The sequence below is a fragment of the Vitis riparia genome, chromosome 17 (genome assembly GCF_004353265.1).
Source record: "Vitis riparia cultivar Riparia Gloire de Montpellier isolate 1030 chromosome 17, EGFV_Vit.rip_1.0, whole genome shotgun sequence".
NCBI classification, from domain to species: domain Eukaryota; kingdom Viridiplantae; phylum Streptophyta; class Magnoliopsida; order Vitales; family Vitaceae; genus Vitis; species Vitis riparia.
Window position 1 is genome coordinate 13,648,141 of NC_048447.1, and position 21,872 is coordinate 13,670,012.

General features: G+C 38.8%; 1 protein-coding gene across 1 annotated transcript; it reads left to right on the top strand.

The window, feature by feature from the left end:
* The first annotated feature begins 680 nt into the window (after nucleotides 1–680).
* On the top strand, nucleotides 681–21,746 carry LOC117903929 (DDT domain-containing protein DDR4). Its single transcript, XM_034816439.1, has 12 exons — nucleotides 681–1,382; nucleotides 1,478–1,588; nucleotides 4,072–4,158; nucleotides 4,268–4,305; nucleotides 4,382–4,463; nucleotides 7,114–7,220; nucleotides 7,441–7,597; nucleotides 18,432–18,524; nucleotides 18,639–18,762; nucleotides 20,032–20,074; nucleotides 20,222–20,410; nucleotides 20,489–21,746. Exons 1-12 carry the CDS (start codon nucleotides 996–998, stop codon nucleotides 21,225–21,227), a joined length of 2,157 nt encoding a protein of 718 aa, XP_034672330.1. The 5' UTR covers nucleotides 681–995; the 3' UTR covers nucleotides 21,228–21,746.
* The last annotated feature ends 126 nt before the right edge of the window (nucleotides 21,747–21,872 follow it).

Below are 21,872 nucleotides of genomic sequence, written 5' to 3' on the forward strand. Positions count from 1 at the left end.
ACTTTCCTTTTTATTTATTTATTTATTATTATTATTATTATTTTTATTTATTTTATAATATACTTTTAAAAATGTTGAAATCCAATGTCATATATTAATTTGAAAAAAAATTAGAAATAAATAAAAAATAAAAATCTTTTAAAAATAATTTAAGTTTCATGATCAAATGATTAAAGATAGCATATATATTATTAAAACGTAGTATGGTCAAAGGTAATACTTAAAAAAAATAAAAAAATAAAATATTAATTAATTTTAGATAATTGTTTGAAATTTATATTTTATAAATTTAGGTTTTTTTTATAATTTTTTTTTCATATGAGCGTGTAAAAACATATTTTTCCCGTAAAAAAAAAAATCATAGTAACTTCAAATATTCATAATATAATTTCATTTAGAAGTGCCAAAAAGGAAAATCAATTTTAAATTTGAAAATTAAAACCCAAATTTACACATCCCAAAAGGCTCAACAGTAAAGCCCCAGCCTCCAAATTAAAAAAAAAAAAAAAAAAGGGAAAGGAAAAAAAAAAAAAAAGGGAAAGGAAAATTATCCCACAAAAAGAAATTAAAATATTTAAATAATTTTGGATTTAACAGGGAAAATTAAAAACAAGATTTACCCGAGAAAAAGAAAAAAGGGGGAAAAAAAAAAAAAAAAAACCAGACCGAATTCCTGGTGCTGTCCCTCTTCTCTTCTTCCTTCTCTCTCCACCCTCATCTTTCTCTCTCTAGAATTTGGTTGTGTTTGGTTTCATATTTTCTCAGTCATAGAAAATAAAGAAGCAAAGAGAGAAACAGAGAGAAAGGGCAAGAAACTGAAAGAGAGATTAGCCATGCCCTTGTCGTATTGGAACCTCCACTTTGGTTTCTCTCTCTACAATCACCACTCCTCTCTCTGTATAATTCCTCTGCTCCAATGCGAAGCTGCGATCTCCTACATGTAATCCCACCATAATCCGTACAAACCCTCTTTCTCTTCCTCTGATCTCTCCATCATGTCCCAATCCTCTTCCCCTCCGATCCACAACCACCGATCTTCCCCTCAACCCCACTCCCAAAACGACACTCCCACCCCTCAAAACGACACCCAAACCACCACCACAACCGCCGCCGCAATCCCCGCCCCCGCCGTCACAAGGAAGGAGCGTCCGCCTCGCGCGTGCACGACCAGGGCTGCGGCGCGACTCTACGCGGACCCGCCGGTGATCGAGCGCCGGTCGAAGCCGGCCAAGAAGGAGCGGAACGAAGAGTCGCCGCAGCAGCAGCAGCAATGCGCCAGCAAGATCGTGACGCCGCTCGTGAACTCGCCTCCGCCCTCGCAGTTGCCGCGCTGGACCCTCCGTTCCATGTGGGAGTTGGCTTCCATACTCAATTTCTTGCATGTGAGCTTTCCCAAGTTTTGAAATTTGATTTTTTTCTATTTGGGTTTTATTTTTTGGTGTGTTAGGGTTCATGGTTTTTGCTTTCTGTGTTGTAGGTTTTTAGGCCCCTTTTGAATATTGCAGTGGAATTCTCCGCTGAAGAGTTCGAGACAGCTTTGATTACGCCCAACAACACTTTGTCTGATATACATATTCCCTTATTGAAGGTTGGTTTTGTGTTTTTGAAGTTAAAAAAATTGTGTTTTTGCTTTACCTTGTTTTGGGGATTGAGCTTCATGTATACAACTTTAGGTTTTGATAATGTTTATTGTTATTAGTATAGTTCTCATTCATGCTGTGCTTGCTTCTAAAACATGAATGTGCTTATTAGTTTTGTTTTTCATGTTTAAATGCTTGTGAAGAGTTCTGATGGCTTCACGGTATGGTGTGTGTAATTCAATTCTAGTTCTATGGTGTTTGTGTTACATTTTAACCATAGTAGAAGAAATGTTTTGGCATTAAGATAGTTTCTTTATCTTTGTTTCTTGTAGTTCTTACTATTTCTAAGCTCGGAAGTGTTTCCTCGAGGAGTTTAAATTGCCCAACAACCCATAAGCATGAATGTACCATAATTCTAAGTGAAGTGCCTTAAGATATGCACAAGTGCTACAGATTCCACAAAGTGTAGGGCTATGGGGATTCGGTGAAAGGTTTTGTTAGGTAAGGTTATTTTTGGTTCTCGGAAAGTATCAAGGAAAAGAAAATGATAAGGAAAATGATTTTCTCATGTTTGTTTGTCAAATAGAAATTATCAAAGAAAATCAAATATAATTAAAATTAATTAGAAAACTATGCGTTTAAAATTATTTAATTTTTATATTAAAGAGTTAAAATAAGTTAAATGAGTTTGAAGTAGTATATAATAATGATTTATTTTTAAATCTATTTTTTATTTTCCTTCAATTTTTCCTTCTACTTTTCCTCTCAAATTTATTTCCCTCAAATTTTCCCTCAAATTTTCCGGGAACCAAACATAGCTTAAAGAAATTGATGCTAGTTACTTTGAAATTAGCTGGAAGAAAGAAGGGTGGTAAGCTTGCTGTTTGTAGGTACTTTTAGGACCAGACATGTAGTTAGATTAGGCTTGAATACAAGATAATAAGTTTTGAGTTCTGTTGAAGCATATATACATAAATGCATGGCAGAATGGTGGGAACTTAGTGAATGTAATTAATTAAGGGGACGGACAATAGTGATTAGAACAAAAGCACCTGCCAAGTGACCTTCTCATGACAATTGCAATGTTCTTAATATTAACTCCTAAATTTTCCTTCTTGGTAGTGATTTCCATGCTAGCTAAAGAGATAGGATCCTCACAACTCTGAGGCCAATGTTTAAGCTTTTAATTTCCTCTTGAGGCTTCTCATAGGCAATGGTTTGTTTGCACGGGTATTTAATCCCACATGAAAGTGGAATAGCCTATATGAGTAATGTATGTTCTACCAGTTTCTACTACTAAACTGGAATAGTTTGTTACAATAGAAGGTAAAGAGTGAAACAAGGAGCTGTACCTTGGAGGTACTTATCAAAAAAAAAAAAAAGGAGCTGTACCTTGGAGGTGATTTATTTTTAATCTTTAATTTTATCTTTTAGTTATTTACTATTCTACTCGTTGCAATATCCAATGATGCTATGATTTCTATTATGGCCAAACTTTTCTCTGCCAAGGTTTTGTCTCATTCCTTACCTCTTTTCAAATCCCCTTTTCCCATTGCTTGAGACACACACTTTGTATCTTGAGGTCTTGCAGTGTCTGGGTTATCCTGCAGATGTAATTTTTCTGAAGAAAATATATTAACAGATTAGTTTGAGTGGGAGAGAACACCTTTTTTGGTAAGAGATCCCTCTTCCCAATTCCCCAATCTTTATGTGGTACTCTCTCAGAGAGAGTAACTATTAATTATGCGACAGAGAGAACTGTTGAGGGTTTTCCAGGACTTAATGTTTAAAACAATTGTCCAGTATTGAGAAGTCTCTTCTAAAGCTCCTTCATTACTCAGAGTCATGGCTGGGATGCTGGGCTGTGGGTTTCATTAAGTTCTCTCTGGAAAACTTTCCTTTTTCTCAACGCTTGTGATATAATTTTTTGTTTGATCAGAAACATCAGTTTTCATTGCAATGAGATGATAAATACAAAGGACCAACAAACCTTCTAAAAGGTACAAATGCTGATCAAGTATGAGAAAAGCATAATACTCCCTAAAAACCTAAACTATCTTTGCATATTGTTGGCAAAAAACCATGCTCACAAATTAAAACTGCTCTTTATACTCAGAAGGACAATGATGTTTGAAGGGAAATGTTTTTTTTTTCTAAACCCTATATCATCTCAAGACTTCATACCCCTGTAAGATTTCCTTACTCTTCTGAATGGTGCTCTGAAAAAGATATTGATAATTGATGGTTAATAGTCGAAGCTCAGAGTTTTGAATTCTGAAAAGTTACCAGTTTACATCGTTGATATGGAATATAGGCATTCTGAAATTATCCACTTATTGAAAATGATGATTAAAGATGTGATTTTCTCTCGATATAACCCTGTTATGATCTTGTTCTTGTGCTGATATGCAAAGTAATATTTTGTTTAATTATATCACAGATGTACTGCTGCAGCTGACTTTGCTTATAAATTCTGATTTGTTTTGTATAGGCAATCCCTCCTGTTACACGAATGGCACTTACACGTGGTACTTGGGTTACCGTTTTATGCAGAAAATTGAGAGACTGGTGGCATTGGGTAACAGGATCACTGTGCCTTTTCAAATTGATATTAGATATGTTTTGCCATAGGCATATCCCTTTTGTAGCTATTAGTAAGCTAACATGTGCTTGGCATCTGGTTGCAGGTTGCAGAAGGGGAGATACCCATTGTTGCTTCGCAAGGGTGAGTAACCATCTTTGGAGTACTCAATTTTATGAATATTTGTGTGTTAATGAATTTTGTTATGTTAATTTGTTAGGGCTGAGGTTGGAATGTATAATGCTCTTGATCCTGGGGTTCGTGTGGTGATCCTGAAAGCATTATGTGACATTCGGGTTGAGGTATCACTATTTCCAGTAGAGTTCTTTCTTACTTCACTCAGTTTAACTACTTGCTGCCTAACTAGTTTAGCTTTGCAATAGTATATGATAATATTTACTGTAATCTCACTGAACTTCACCTCTAATCAGTTTGGAAGTTTTGGACACAATATCAAGTCTATGCATCCTTTTTGCCACAGCCCCTTGCTCTTGATTCTTTTATGCTGATTTATACGGGTTAAGCTCAAACTTAACAAAGCCAGTATGAATCAGTTTCACCATTCAGCTCTACGTATTGCCTTGATAGACATCCTTTGGCCTTCCTCTTATGGGTGCCCTCAAACTTGAATCAATTACTCATTTGGTGATAAGAGCACCATCAAGAGTGGATCTTACTACACAAAAGTATACATGGACACCCTAAAGCAAAAATAAAGAAGCAAAGAACTTAACCACAAGGCTGGAATGGCAGCCCCCCAGTCAACTCCACCTTTTCAATAAAATAAAAAACAGATAAGCAAACCTCCACTAGAAAATCCTTAGTCCAAGAAAATGAAGACTTGATTAATCGGTTGTCCAAACTAACTCCAACAGCTCCACCTCCTAAAAGATTCCCTAGTTGCCTCCCAAATGCATGAAAATAGGTCCAGAGGAGCACTTTCCCTCAGTTCCTTTCCATCTTATCAAAGACTGACTGACTATGGCAGTGCGCTGACAATGTATTGAAGAGGGAAAACATCAAGGCCCACAGACTTTGAGGCATTGTGCATTTATTAGCTTCATTGCATTTGACTGAACCTTAAATGGTTTTCCTCATTTAATCCTCAATTGTTGTCAGTTTTCATCTCTAACTTTTCATAAAATGCTTTCACCTTGTTATTTATTTTGGCTATCACACAGCTTGTTTGGCTACACATTTGTTGAACATGTTGCCTTTTGATTGCTAAAAACATTTTTCTTGTTAAAAACACAACACTATTGAAGAACTTCTCCACATCACCCATCATGCTATATTCCATAGGGAATGTCCAACTGGAGTCATTTTGTAGTCTTGTGGACTTAAACTATCATTATGCTATCATAAGAAACAAGATATTCCTTCTTAGTGTTGCATGATGTATAGCCATCCCACTATTATTCTAATTAGAGTTAACTTTTGTACATCAGTTTTTTGAGCTAAGTACTTTACTTTTATTAGCAAAGAGCATGCGCTATTGAACATCTTATAAAGTATGGTTAGCAAGTTTATCTATACCCAATGTGAGAAGAAGTTCAATGCTAGGATACTTAAACTCCTCAACTTCATCTGGCATAACTGTGTTGACAGTTACATGATATGGGTGTGGTTATGTTGTCTTTAAGTGCCAGGAGATATAGAACATTATCCAAAAAAAAAAAAAAAATACATGATATGGGTATGGGTATGAGATCCTTCTCAGTGGTATATATGGCTGCTTGATTTTTTATTTTTTTTACTTTTTGATTCAATTTTGTGAAAGAAAAATTAACATTTTTTTTTTCAAAGGTATCTTTGCTTATGATTTATTTTTCTTCTATTGTGTCATATCTAATTACTCATACCTGTTATTGAGATCATTTTCAGCTGAGTCCCTCTGTCCTAAAATTTGGGTGTGTGAAATATCAAACACCTAAACACATACATGCACTCAACACAAAACCTGAACCCATGCAAAGTAGGTTCAATGCAAAACCTTGATGTATGGCTATTGTTTGCAACTTCGTTGATACACTTATCTCTCCCATTGTCATGCAAGTTGCTGTTCCATCTTAAGTGTACTTTATCACATTGATATTATAAGTTGATATTCTTTCTTTCCTCAGCTAACCACATAATCTATTTGAGGACTCTTTTTCTTTGTCATAAGGAACATATTAAGGTCTTTCTTCTTTTCTCTAGAACTTTTCCATGAAACTCATAGCCACTAGATAGAAAATTGCTTAATAGTTGATGTTGCTGGCATAAATCCAAAGTTCAGAACAAATTTTTTTATATGTGAATGTTACATATATGCATGCATAATTGTTGATGGAACTGAATTTTTTTTTCAAAGAAAGAATTAGGAGACAAGGAGAGGATGAATCCATAAATCACCATAAGAACAGCCACCCCCACCCCCCACCAAAAAAAAAAAAAAAAAACCAAAAACAAAATAAAGCAAAAAAAAAAAAGAAGCCCCAAATGAAAGAGCCCAAAACAAATTCTTATAGAAGCAACTTGTGCTAAGAATTAACAAAAAAAAAAGACCTGCACCCAACAGAATCTATTGAAGGAGGAAGTTAGTTTCCCGCAAAGGTTTTGCCAGTCTAGGTCCCCTCTCGCGACATGGTTCTGTTACTTTTTCAAGGCATTCTTTTTTTCACATTACATTAATTGGAAGATCAATTGCATTTCTGATATATATATTTTTTCTTTTTTGATTTTTTTATCATTTAATGATATTATAATGATTTTTTCATAGGTAATTAATGATATTATAATGATACAAAATAATATCTTATATATTCCTTTTAGGCCAAAATTTTCAAACCCAAATTACACGTTCAGATCTTGAAAATTTGTCACACGCTATATGCTTTGAAAATTTTTCTTAATGTTTTTAGTATTATGCTATTAATGAAAGGAATTGAATATGATTTTCTCATTTTGTAGCAAGAAGATATCCGGATCTTTATTGACAACTCAATTAAACATGGTGTTCAACTGTCAGCATTTCGTAAAGAACGAGTAGGGGGTGATTCACATGGAATTTCTTACTGGTAAAATAATAAGCTTGTGCTAATCAATCAGGTTAGCATAGGTTGTATCTTTGTGGTTATTATTATTCTTGTTATAGTTTTTACCAACATAAAAGGTCTGAAAACTTTCATTCTTTCTGATAAGTAGAATGACAATAATTTTCAGTGCATGGTTTTGTATTTCATGCCTTCTTCTGCGGTTTAAGTTTATGTGCTGTTGTTTCTTGTTTGTTGTTGGTAGGTATGAAGATGATCCTATTATTGGTCATCGATTATACCGGGAGATAAGGAAAGTTGAAGTGAAGAAAGCAAAGGTCAAGGGTTCCCAGTGCCTTCCCAATGCATCTTACCAGTGGGAGACGGTTGCAACTAATTTGGATGAATTTCAAGATGTGTCTGTAAGTGAGAAAAATTGTTCATTCATGTTGATGACCTATTATGAATTTTCCATATTAAACACTAGATGATTCATTTATTAGGGAGCTACCAAATTATCTGTTTTTCTTGGAAAACACCTTTTGCAATTTCTGGATCAAATTGAAAGGAGGAAACCCATACCAACAGCTATTGAATCATTTTGCATTCCTCGATTCTGTATGTATTCTGTTAGAATAATGGAAATTTGGACACATTTTTTGTGACTTAAGATGTGGCCTGAGGATTCCTCTTTTGCAGTTTTCAGCTGACATTTTCTTGTGTGATGATCTGCATTTATAACTTTTAGATGCACCATTAGTATTAGATGTTTTGAAATAGTTTCAAGATTATTCATTAAAGCTTCAAATTCTGAGAGTTGGTGTGGTTTTAAATATTGGAGGGCTTCATTTGGATTTGAGTTGTCAGGTGGGTAAATAACTTCTGCTTGTATTGCCCTTCCATTGGGTAGATCTATTTTGGCATTTCTGTTGGGAAGAAGTGAATGAATTCTCTGATTGGGTATTTCAGGTTTTTGTTTAGTGGAGGAAGGATTACTCTCATTAACAAGTTTATACCTTGTATTCCTGCTTTAGTGGTGGAATATTGGAGAAGCTGCAAAGCTTCCCCTCCCCTCCCTCGCCCCCCTTCCTCCTTTTTCTGGAGAGGCATGAGTAACAACCTTAGATATGATGTTGTAGGCTGGAGCTATGTTTCATAAGAGTAAGGACTGGTGGTTTGGACTTTGGGATCCAATGTTTACCAGATATAAATATTAGTTATGAATATAATGCAGCTATGGAAATTAATTAATGCCAACTTCCTGGATATCTGGTGCAAAATTACCATAATCTTTCCAACCAAACACTCTGTAGAGTTGCCTTGTTATGCTTTCTAGAACTCAAATCTCTGCATCTCCAACTAGAAAGCTAATCTTCATAGATGTGGGAATAATTTATGAGACCCCAAATTGCCCCAAGTAGCTTCCTCACAGAGAAGGGGTAAATGAAGAATGGGGGAGATGTTCACTGATTTGCATTGATTCCTTGCCTTGTCTTACCAACTAAATTCACATAACTTGCCAGTAACATACACCATGAAACTAGTGGAAGGACCAATATATTTAAACCATTATGTATCTTTCTTTTCAATTTAGAAGGTCCTTGAAAACAGAACTATAGGCTTTAAATTTTATAGTGCCATTATTGGTTTTATGGCACCGTTATTGGTTTTGCACAGCACCTTATCATGCACTTTCTTGGGTGGTTCGGTGCATGTGTACTTGGATTGTTTAAAAGGATCTTGTGGCATTTGTTATTCTCCCTATTTAGAGTGTAGTGGGTGTTGTCTTCTTCAGTTAGAGACATTCTAAGTTGGCATGGTAGCTTTGTGGGAAAAAGCATAGGAAGGTGTCATGGAAGCATTTCCTTTGTGCCTATTTGGAAAGAGAGCAATGATAGGGTCATTTGAAAATTTGGAATAGGATCAGGCTTTTAAAATATCAATCTTGTGTACCCTTTTGATTTGTGCTAGAAGATCCTTGGATGCGGCTCTAATGTCTATGATAGATCTAGGTGATTCATTGGGTTCTAGATAAAGGGATGATTATTATTATTATTGGTGGTGGTGGTGGTTGTTTCTTTCTCCTTTTACTACATGTCAACCCTCTTTGCATACTTTTTGTGTATTTTGGGGCATCCTCTTTTGATTGGTACTAATAATAATGTTTTAATGTGGATTTAGAGAAGGCGTATGATCATGTGGAGTGGCCTTTCTTGTTTTTGGTGTTGAAAAAAATGGGTTTTGGTGAGAAATGGATCGGGTGGATAAAATGGTGTGTGTCTACTGCTAGATTTTTAGTTTTGGTTAATGGCACACCTTTGGGCTTTTTTCAAAGCTCTAGGGGTCTAAGGCAGGGAGACCCTATTTCGCCTTATTTGTTTGTGGTAGTGATGGAAGCACTCAACTGCCTTATAAAAAGAGCTGTTAATGGAGGTTTTTTGTCACATTGCCAGGTTAGGGGTAGAGGGGGAGAAGGAGTTAAAATCTCTCATTTGCTTTTTGCTAATGATACTCTGATTTTCTGCAAGACCAACGAGGACCAAATCACGTTCTTGAGTTGGTTATTTATGTAGTTTGAGGCTATATTAGGGCTGAAAGTTAACTTGGATAAAAGTAAGTTGTTCCCAGTGGGCAATGTGGAGGAGTTGGCTTCTGATCTTGGTTGTAAGGTGGGAAGTTTACCCTCCACTTACTTGGGGATGCCGTTGGGTGCCCCCTTCAAGTCTGTGGCAATTTGGGATGGAGTGGAGGAGAGATTCCGAAAGAGACTAGCTGTATGGAAACGTCAATATATTTCTAAGGGAGGGAGAATTACCTTGATTAGGAGTACGTTGTCCAACTTGCCTATTTACCTTATGTCTATTCTTCAATTGCGAAGGAGAGTCAGGATAAGGTTGGAGCAGATTCAGAGAGATTTCCTGTGGGGAGGTGGGGCTTTAGTCCGGAGGCCTCACTTAGTAAGATGGGCAACAGTTTGTCTTGATAAGAGAAAAGGGGGTTTGGGGGTTAAGAGTCTTTCTACACTCAATAAGGCCCTCCTTTGCAAATGGAGTTGACGCTTTGCAAATGAGAGAGGGGCTTTATGGAACCAAGTAATTAGGGGGAAATTTGGGGAGGAACGAGGAGGGTGGTGTTCTCGGGATGTAAGAGAGGAGTATGGTGTAGGGTTGTGGAAAGCAATTAGGAAGTTCGAACACTTAGTTAGCAGTAAACTCTCCTTTGTGGTGGGGAATGGCCAAAAGGCGAGTTTTTGGAAGGATACTTGGTGTAGGGATGCCCCTTTGTGTGTTTCCTTCCCTCCCTTGTTCGCTTTAGCTGATCCAAAAGAAGCTTCGGTGAAGGATGTTTGGTCTGGGACAAGGGGGGTTGAGTTGGAGTCCTTGCTTTACTAGGTCCTTTAATGATTGGGAGATGGAAGAGGTGGAGGGCTTTCTGCAAGAAGCTTCAGTGAAGGATGTTTGGTATGGGCAGCGGGGGAGGGGGTTGAATTGGAGTCCTTGCTTTACTAGGTCCTTTAATGATTGGGAGATGGAAGAGGTGGAGGGCTTTCTGCTATGCCCGTGTGGTCAGAAACTGATCATGGAGGAGGAGGATAGGGTGCAATGGATTTTTTTTTTTTTTTTTTTTTTGATAAGTAAATGAATTTCATTAAAGAAAAAAGGGAGAAAGAGATGCTAAAATAGCGACTCTAAGTATACAAAACCTATACACCCGCCATCAAAGGCCAAAAGACAAAACGCCTATTGCCACAAGCCTACTTAGAGCCCAACCAATCAATAAAGTTAGCTATAGTTAGAGGGCTCTATGAACAATTTAGCCTCAGCCCATAGCGTAAGAATAAAAGATTGTTTCAATCTTTGAATTGACACCGACTCATCCTTGAAAGCCAATCGATTCCTCTCCTTCCAAACCGTCCAAAAAATATGAAGAGGAGCAGCTTTCCACACCTTCTTGCGATTTTTGCCCATGAAAAAACCATTCCAACTCAGAAGTGTCTCTTTAACTGAAAAGGGCAAAACCCAAAACACCCCAAATAAGGCAAAGAGAAGATCCCATAATACCCTCGTCCTGGGACAATGAAGAAGGAGATGGTTTATGGTCTCCTCATTCTCAAGACACATAAAACATCTATTCGCCAAGGCCCATCCTCTTTTCTGGACTAGATCCAATGTTAAAGCTTTGCCCCACGTGGCCTCCCATGCGAAGAAACTAATCTTGGGCTGCACATTCGCATTCCAAATAAAGCTTGAAGAAAACAAAGACGAACCACCCGCTTCAAGAGCTATATAAAGAGACTTGACCGAGAATTTACCGCTCTTTGTTTCAGTCCAAGATACCATATCCTCCACATCCTCAATAACTCTTTTACTCTGAATCCTCTCCATAAATCTTTCTGCCTCCTCAACCTCCCAGTCATTGAACGCTCTTAAAAAACAGGGGTTTCAACCCCCCCAACCCCCCTGAGCCAAGGGATCCCATATATCTGCCACCCACGCTTCCTTCTCAACCGTCAAAGCAAAAAGAGAAGGGAAGGTCATACATAGAGGAGACTGCCCACACCATCTATCCCTCTAGAAGCTCACCCTTCTTCCATTACCAACTGTGAAAGCCATCCTATCACTCACCAACTTCCAATCCGCCCTAATTCCTTTCCACAAACCCAAACCATGAGCCTCTCTTACTTCCCGCGAGCACCATCCCCCTCTAGCCTCTCCATACTTCCCTCTAATCACTTGATTCCACAAAGCCTCTCTCTCATTTGCGAAACGCCAGTTCCATTTAGCAAGAAGAGTCTTGTTAAGGAGGGATAGGCTTTTGACCCCCAAGCCTCCTTTCGCCTTGCTTAAACACACCAGCTCCCATCTTACTAAATGGGGCTTATGTTCCAGGTTGCCCCCACCCCAAAGGAAATCCCTTTGGATTTTCTCTAATCTTCGTCTAACTGAGCTTGGTAAGCACAACAATGACATTAGATAGATGGGTAAATTCGATAAAGTACTACGAATGAGAGTCGCCCTTCCTCCCTTAGACAAGTATTGTCTCTTCCACATAGTTAACCTTCTTCGGAAGCGCTCTTCCACTCCATCCCAAACTGTGACTGACTTAAAAGGAGCACCCAGGGGCATCCCCAAATAGGTGGTTGGAAGACTACCCATACTACATCCAAACTCCTCAGTAAGATCATCCATACACTCCACCCTCCCTACTGGAATTAATTCACTTTTTTCCAAATTTATCCTCAATCCTGAAACAGCCTCAAACGACATGAGAAGCCAACTGAGGTAAGTCAACTGATCTTGTGAAGGTTTACAGAACACCAGTGTATCATCAGCAAACAACAAGTGGGAAATTAGGACCCCTTCTTCACTCCGACCTTTAACCCTACAACCAGATAAAAAATCTCCCTCTACTGCCCTTTTAATGAAAATACTGAAGACCTCCATAGCAATGACAAAGAGATAGGGGGAAAGGGGATCGCCCTGCCTCAAACCCCTGGAGCTTTGAAAATAGCCCGTAGGGGTTCCATTGATCATCACTGAGAAACTTGCAGTGGAAATGCACCACCGAATCCACCTAATCCATTTCTCCCCAAAACCCATTTTCTTCATGATTGTGAGAATAAAATTCCAGTCCACTTTATCATACGCCTTCTCTATGTCCAATTTGCACAAGATGCCGCTCTCATTATTCTTCAGGGTCGAATCAATGGCTTCATTGGCTATCAACACTGCATCTAGGATTTGTCTACCTTCCACAAACGCCCCTTGAGCTTTGGAGACCACCTTTCCAACCACTTTTTTTAGCCTATTGGCTAAAACCTTGGCCAGCCACTTATACAAGCTTCCCACCAAACTTATAGGCCTATAATCCCCTAAATCTTCAGCCCCTACTTTTTTTGGAATTAAGACCATAAATGTTGCATTTAGGCTTTTAACGAATTTGCCATTTTCGTGAAACTCCTTAAAGAAGCTCATCACATCAGCCTTCACGAAATCCCACACAAAAAGCCAAAATGCCATAGAGAATCCATCTGGCCCCGGGGCTTTATCCCCATTACATCCCACTAGGGCGTCAAACACCTCCTCTTCCATAAAAGGAGACTCTAATGCACTGACGTCCAAAGGCTCTAACATCTCAAACTGCAGCCCAGAAACAGAAGGTCTCCAATCCCCCGGGTTAGACAACATCTTAAAAGCGTTGGCGACCCCTTCCCTAATATCATTTTCCTCCGTGAGCCACACTCCGTTGATCTTAATTCTGTCCACATTATTCCTCCTCCTATGTGCGTTGGCCATTTTGTGGAAAAAACCGGTATTTCTATCTCCCTCTTTCAGCTACACTTCCCTGGATTTTTGCCTCCACGTGATTTCTTCAAGTAAGACCCATTTTTTATACTCTTCTTTCGCTTCGTTTCTGGCTTCCAGCTCTTCCAATGATAGCCTGCTGGTTTTCTCCTTTGCATCCCAATACTCCATCTGCTCCAGTGTCGTATTCTTTCTATATTCAACCCTTCCAAAACTGTTTCTGTTCCATTCCTTCAGCTTAGCCTTCATAAATTTTAATTTTTCAGCCAAGATAAAACTTGCAGATCCACTGAATCTGCCTTCCTCCCACCATTGCTTCAATAGATCCTTTACACCTTCTGCTTTCAACCACATATTCTCGAATCTAAACGGGATAGGGCCTCTTCTCATACCCCCACCATCCATAAGAATCGGGAAGTGATCTGACACGGGTCTTGGAAGGAGAAACTGCCTCGCATCTCCAAAATGGCTATCCCACTCCTCATTAACCAGAAATCGATCCAACCTTGAACAAGACTGACTACCCGCTCCTCCAGTCCATGTAAAAGGGCCCCCCACCATGGGCAGGTCCTTTAACTCCAGCTCTTCTTTCACTTCTGCGAACCTTCTCATAATTGAGTTCAATCTCCCTCCTCTGTTGCTCTCTTCCGGTCTCAGTATGGCATTAAAGTCCCCGGCAACGCACCACGGCCCATTCCAGAGCCCCTTAATGGCCCCCAGCTCTTCCCAAAAACTCTCCCTCTCCCTCCTTAAAGTTGGCCCATAAACCCCTGTAAACATCCATATAAGACCATCCTCGCAACTCTTAAAAGTGCACGAAATGGAGAACAATCCTTTTTGCATGTCAATCAGCTCCAGCAACCTGTTGTCCCATATCACCACTATTCCTCCGGCTGCTCCCCTTGAATCTATAGCTCCCCATTCAAAGAACCTACCCACTCCTAAGCTCCGAACAATGCCCGTGGACATTTCCTGAATCTTAGTTTCCTGAAGGCAGACCACGTCCACCCTATTTTTCCTAATCAAGGCTTTGATCACCTTCCTTTTGTCACAATTATTAGCCCCTCTTACATTCCAGGTGAGCATTCGGATCTTCATTTAGACCTACTTGTGCTTCCCCCTCCTTCACCTCCTCCTCCACCTCCAATATAGTTCACAGTCCACTCCAATTTTCTCAATTCTCTTTCGAATTTTGACGTCTCTAATTTTCTCCTCTTTGTGCCATCCACCTTACCTTTTTGAATCTTCCTCTCTTTCATTCTCTTGAGCAAGAACAATATTTCCCCTTCAAATCCCTCCGTCGGCATTCCTAGATAGCGGCTAAAATTAGCCAGACTACTAGACTGCCAACACAACTCCCCCTCTTTGCCCCTTTCCTCCTTGTCCTCATGGGAGACTCTTCCCAAAGCCCCTACTGATAACTCCTCGGTATTCCCATCCTCTCTGCCCACCATTTCCGAAACCTCAGCCTCCCTTCCGTCCGCCAAAATCATCCGTAGCGGGTCCATAACTACTCCCCCTTCGTCATCTGAAGCTATTCCCCGGTCGGAATTCCTAGCCATGACTACACCTTTCCCGTCCCACCCAGAAGGAGTAGAAGAGAGAGAGATATCCCGTTTCCCCAGAGATGAGAGAGGAGAAAAGGTTTGAACGGAATACCTGGAGGCCTCCTCCAATAACGCCTCGTCAGTGATTTCTGAGGAATTGACAGCCGGACAAGACGATCCAAGCTTAGACCCAAACAAATCCCCCTCCTGCTCTCCGCCACCACTGCGACGCCCATCGGGAGCCCTAACCCCTTTTGCAATCTCCAAAATGGGTCTTACCTCCCCCACCTGGCCTTTAAAAAGCTTCAAATTGGGCCGGCCCATTATCTCTGATTTTTTAAACCCTTGGCCCTCCTCAACGGGCTCTCTTACCCAGCCCGATTCACCTTGCCGGCCCAGTGGCCTATTTTCTCCAGACCCAGAGATCAAACTCCTCCCCCCAACTGAAGATCGGTCTCCTTTTGACCCGTCAGCCTCTGATACTGCTCTCGGCACAGTACCAGAAGGCTGAACTTTCGTGTTGCAGCTTCCTTCGTCTGCTTTGTACTGCTCAGCCACTTTTGCAGGTTCCCCATACGTCTTTTCTCCCACCCTTTTGAATCCAGCACGTGTATCTCCTTCTCCGTCATCCCTAACCTCCCGCTCCTTGCCCTTTTCTTTTCTAATGGCCGGGACCACTTCCGACAAGCCTGGTTTCACCTCCCACCATAGCTGGAGAGCATAACAAAAAGATCCCACTACTACTTGCATGGTACTCGGCCAATCTACACCTGCATATCTCACTAAAATTCTGGCCCACCTTAGTTCCTTAAGATTTGCAGTATTTACATCCACTTCGGCGAACCCCCCGCAACAGTCCCCTATCTTTCTGAAGGCTTCCTGACTCCAAAGATGCAACGGCAATCCCATGACTCTTACCCAAGCATTCTCGGCTCTTTCGCCATTTTGAGAACACCCCACTTTTGGGTCCCACCTATCCAAATGCAGAGTCGATTCCTTGAACCATCTGTTCCCTCTTAAAAGCACCTTGTCTGCCTCATCTTTATTCTCAAACTCGATCAGCAAGAGAGGGCCCCCTATCCTTGCAAACTTCAGTCCTCCTTTAATATTCCAACGTAGGAAAGCGCTAACCACACCCTCCTGAATCTCATGCTCCTTTGAAAACTAGGTCTTGTTGATGTTGATGTTAGTCATACAATTCCTTCTTTTGTGAGAATTAGCCATCCTATGGAAAAAGCCCATTGTCCATCCCTTAACCATACTTATCTAGATTTTTGTCTCTAGGAAATTTCCTCCATGGGGGCCCATTTCTTGTGTTCCTCCCTTGCCTCCTTTCTAGCCTTCACCTTCTCCACTGATAAACTCTTGATTTCTCTTGTTCATCCCAGAAAGACACTTTATGCAGAGCCAAGCTCTTATTAGCCAGCCCCAACCTTCTCGAACACTTCCTTATTCTAGGTTTTTATGTTGGTCTTTAGAGCCTTCAACTTTGCTGACAAAATAAAGCTAAAGGAACCACTCAAATTAAAACCCTGCCACCAGCTTTTCAGCAACTCTTTGAAATTTGCCTTCCTCTCATTCAAATGCACACATATGCCTGCAGATTGGGTGTTTCAACCGTTTCTTTTCTAACCTGCATCTCCATTAGAATTATGCAGCATTGACATTTCAACAATATGTATAATCCACTCATTTCATTTTTTGATTTTGGCCAAAATCCTGAGCTAAAGCACGTTTTATGTTACATTTTTTCTCCTCTTGTACTGAGGTTAGATTTTTTCCATAGTTTCCAGGAAGTCTCCTACAATGCTTCTTTGTTTTAAGTAGTCCCACCAATGTATTATTATTGATCATTAATTTTCTTATATATTTGTCTTTTAAATTCAACTTGCATATCAAGATAGTTGTGAGATTAAATGCCAGAGAGCTATTAAAAGAATGAGATTACAAACCCTGGAGTCCACTGAGGAATTTAAAACCATAAGTATCTTTTCCAATGGGCCTCATATTGTTTGCAGTTAAGGGGAAGTGACTAGTTCCTGCTTTTTATGATTATTCAGGTTAGTATTCTATGTGAAACTTGTTCAAGGTACAACCCTGAAAATAGTAGTGTTTCCTGCGTTTGTTCTAAGTTGGAGAAGCACTAGGCCTACCACGCTGCAAAATAAGAAACCTTACATTGTCTGCCATGAGTTTTACCGTCGTGTAAGTGTTAAAGTTGCAGGATGTGTAATGATGGCACAACTGGCAAGTTTTATTTCCATATAACAAATAAGTTACACAAGGTGGAGCTAAGGTTATTTACCTGTTTCTCATTTTCCATTGCCTTCATCCTGGAAAGTCTACAAGATCATACCATGTTTCAATTCTAATTACATGTCATTGAGGAATTCTTTTTGGTCGTGTTGGATGTTGTTCTTGTGCGCAAACCAAACACAGTAGGCCCTCTAATCATTTTTCTATGTGTATTTTGAAGCTTGGGCATGTCTATGGGGATAAAAAACCCACTTTAGTGAGGCCTGAAAACACCTTACATTCTTAATAAAATTGATATGTGAAAAGGAAAAGAAGGCAGCATTTTACATTGGTAGACTCAAACAAACCATCTCAATATCTTCAACAGGAACTTAGTTGTAAAGCACACTTTTCAGAAGTGAGTTTTCTGGTTTTTCTTCTCAATTGGAACTAAAGCTTCTTATGCTTGAATATTGTTATGAAAAGAGGAAAGATAATATGTTCATGATGGAGGTTTTTGAATATCCAGTTTGGGTGGTCATTCTTGGTGAGGCTGGCCTTGCATCATTTATTGTAGGAAAGTTTTGTATTTTATCAACCCCCATTTTGAATATGGTGGATATCAAAAGCACACAAAATTAATTATTTATTTTTTCCCTTTGATAAAAATCTATTAAATTTTTTTCTTTTGGTTTGCATTTTAGAAAGGAGAGTGGAAAACTAGATGCTAAAAGTGGTTGCTCTCTTTGGTGAAGGAGGTAAACTTAAGCAGGATAGAATTGGAATGTGAATCTAAATAATTGGATGTGGAGCCTAATTGAGGTGTAGTTTTTTATCAAGGTTATGAAATGCTCTGTTGTTTAGAAGTTGATCTCATATGTTAGTTGGAGTTTCAGATTTGAGTAACTCCGTAGCCTTGTTAATATTCTTTGCAAATAATATTGGGTTCTTTACATTTTGATCAGCTTTTTGTACTTTTGGGGAGGATTCCTGATCTTTTTCTCGTAACTTTTATTCTAGTGTTGATGATGAAAAAATTTGTTGCTTAATGGCCCTTCATTGTGGCACTTGGATGAACTTCCAAGTTCCAAATCTGCTGCCAAACATTAGATGATGTGACGCAGTTCTGCCATTCTTCCCTTTTTAAAAATTGTTCATGCTACTCACAGGAAAAGCTTTTCTCAAGTAAAAATAGAACAGAAGCTTCACTAGGGAAGAAGTTAAAGAATGACATGCTTCCTGAGATTGAGAAGGTCCACAAGGTACTCTGTTGTTTCTTGACTAAAAAGTTTAATATTTGAATCTATATCATTTTCTTGAATTGTGTCTCATGATCAAATGATGAACTCCTTTTTTTCTGATTATTGTTTGAACAGAGGAAAGAGAGGATGCTGAAAAAACAACATAGACAAGCTCTTCTTCTTGATAACTTCTTGAGTGTGGATGGGCTTGCCCCAGGACGTTCACTCCGCGACAGAAAACCTGTCACCTATACATTTGGTAAGACTGCATCAAGTGACCTTGTCTTGTTGGCCTGTGATTCCTTGTAAAATTTTGAATTGAAACAGGTAACAAGAGGACATGAAATCTATGCAGAAATAGGCTAATGCTCATTTTGTTTAAGTTTATGTCAGTTGACTTGCATTCCCTTATCTGTTCTTCTCTCAAAGAACAGCTGCAAATAATACATGAACCACTATTTGAAGGTTGCCTAGGTGATTTGCCCACCATTTACAACCCAGTGATTGTCGACTGTTTCAAGCTCTTCTTTTCTGCCACTCTTTCTTTTTTTGTCCCCCGCATGTTTTTTCTTTTCCCTATTGCTTCTTGAATGATTGGATGGAAGTAATTGACATGTTGACCAGACACCATTCTCCTGTTGCTTACTTGATGGGGACTTATCTTATGTTCCTGGGTTGGTTATCGATGCATCAAGACCATATATTCTTATATTCTTATATTCTTAAGTCTCATAGCCTGTGAGGTGCCTAGTTCTCATGCTTTATGTACCATCACAAATTGCAAGTCTTCACCCATTACAAAAACCCCCAAGTATGCTCTTCATTTGGCTTGTGATATAAAAGTGAATTAGTAAAATGGAAATTATGGGTCTGTTTGGGAACATTTTCAAAAATAAGTCTTGGAAAACAAATTTTGAGAATAATTGTAAAAAACAATTCTTGGATGTTTTTTAAAAACAAAAACCCGTTTGGGAACTTGAAATGTTCTCAAATGATTTCTGAATTTTCAAATATTTCTTAAAAATAACATTTATATGTAGTGTTTTATTTTCAATCACTTTCTATGTTTGTATAATTATTTTTTAAAACAGCCTTAGAAAACAAATGAAAGCAACTTAAACCAATTAAAATGTGTTTAAAAAAAAACACCATGTTTTCATAAAAATTCTCAAAAATCTGACTAGCCAAACATATTTTTATGTTTTTGTATTCTCAAAAACAAAAACAAACAAACAAAAAAAATGTTGTTAAGAGCAGTTCCCAAACATAGCCTATATTGTTTCTTGAATATTAAAAAGGAGTTTATGGCTTTTCTTGGTAAAAGAAAATTCTTTCCAATGGTGACATCAAATATCTCTTTTGGTCTTGTGAGTTTCCCTTTCTAGTCTTCTACCCTGAGCTCTTAAGATGTTGGCCAATGGTGCTGCTAGATGACCCCATCATAGTGGGGAACTGTTTTTTCTCTGCTGATATTATTCACATGAGGATGGTTATTTGGATATCTGATTGTTATGTCATGATTTTGCAGATGATTATGACCGGTCAATCAATGAGGCAATCAAAATTACCAAGTATGAATTTCACCACTAGACACCACTATATGATGTTTCAATATAGGATTTGGATTTCATACCATCTGTTTATCACTTCTCTCTATCTTTTATACCAATTTGATGTACTTTTTTTCTTACTGTTGTCATTCCCTGTTTGTAAAACAGACGGAAACCACCATCCCCAGAACCTACTGTTAGAAGAGAGGGTGTTACAAAACCTGAGCCTTCTACAAATGGTAGATGGAGTGGTCCTTCACAAGCTCCTCAACATGTTAATTTCAATGCACTGTCTCCAAAATCACCTGATTATGATGAGATTGATGATGAACATAAATCTGAACCCTTGGACCGAAGGTATGTTGAACTTCTCTTTTTCTGAATTTCTTTTGGTGTCTTAAATCTCCTGATATGCTAAATCTGAGCTACATGTAGCAATCGGCGAAGACAAAGGCCTCAACGATATTCAGAGAAGGAATTTGTTGAAGCAGTTTCAGATAATGATGCTGACTTTGACAGTGATGATGATATAGTCGGAGAAGCTGTATATGATGAGGAATATTTGAGGAAACGTAAACAGCGGAAGCTGTCCAGCAGCTCTGAAGGGGATGAAGAGTACCGTTGGGATGAAGAAAATCCTGAAGATGAGGAGGAGGAAGAAGAAGAAGAGGAGTCCTTAAGTATCAGTGAGGATAGTGATGGGCCACAAAGGTTTAAGAAGTTGCCAGGCCGTACTAGGAGGGAAACAAAATTAAGGTCAGTTGATGAGCTGCAGTCAGGCCTAAGACGGAGTAAAAGGGCCACCAGAAACCGTATAAATTACCGACAATATGATTTGTCAGAATCAGAAACGGAGTCATTAAAACAGGAGAAATCAAATGCATCAGATGGGCGCTCAGATGAAAGTGATAAGGTTGAGTATTCTATGGGAAGTCAAGATTCTGATGACAATGATGATGATCAGGAACTGAAGGTTGATCAGCCTGTTGAGAATTATCCTCAAACAGTAGAAAAAGAGATAAATCAACCTTCTGAGAAATCAAATAGCCCAGTACAAGATGAAGCTGAAGGTGTACGAAAAAGGCGTTTTCTTGACCTAAATGAGCTTGCCCCTGGTTCTGGTTTTGATGATGGTCCAAACACAATACTGAAAGATGATACAAATGACTTCTAAAGCTTCCATTTCTGCCACAAAGCGAGGGTTGTAGTTTTTCTCAGGGAAGCTAAATGTATGATAGTAAATTTATAAATTTTGTGATAAGCCCATGGAGGAAGTAATGCTTAGAGAGTCCTTCCTTGGCGTAATCAAGCCACTACCTGATGTAACTCTTTCATGATTTGCAGCAGGGAGCAATATGATGCTGAGAATTATGTAGATTGGGTAGTCATTTTTTAGTATGTCTACATTCAAAGAAACCTACGACAGATGAATGGGAATTTGTTGGGAGTTCTTTAGCCTTTTCTTTATCCAGTCGATGTACAATAACCCTTTAACTGATATTGTTACTGAAAGATTTGCTTTTAGATGTTCAGGCTCCCTTGTTTTATCATTCATGATCATGACAATGGTCCGCCTCTGAGCATTTGGGTTGGTTGGGTCAGTAGACGAAATGATCAGATTAGATACTGAATTCCTTGTAACAAAACCATCCTCCCTCAAAAGGTAACCAATTTTCAATTTTTTTTGTCAATCCTTCTACTGCTATGAAGTAACCACATTTTTTGGATTGTCTAGTTTTATTTGTTCATGGACATGACCTTAATGTTCTGATGAAAATGCATGAATGAAACTGCTTGTGCTGCTAATTTGTTTTTAATA

Excerpts from the sequence above, each read along its gene's own strand:
- LOC117903929 (XM_034816439.1), top strand. The coding sequence starts at position 996 with ATGTCCCAATCCTCTTCCCCTCCGATCCACAACCACCGATCTTCCCCT. Across the intron at positions 1,383-1,477 it reads CCATACTCAATTTCTTGCAT|GTTTTTAGGCCCCTTTTGAA; the intron begins GTGAGCTTTCCC and ends TCTGTGTTGTAG. Across the intron at positions 1,589-4,071 it reads TACATATTCCCTTATTGAAG|GCAATCCCTCCTGTTACACG; the intron begins GTTGGTTTTGTG and ends TGTTTTGTATAG.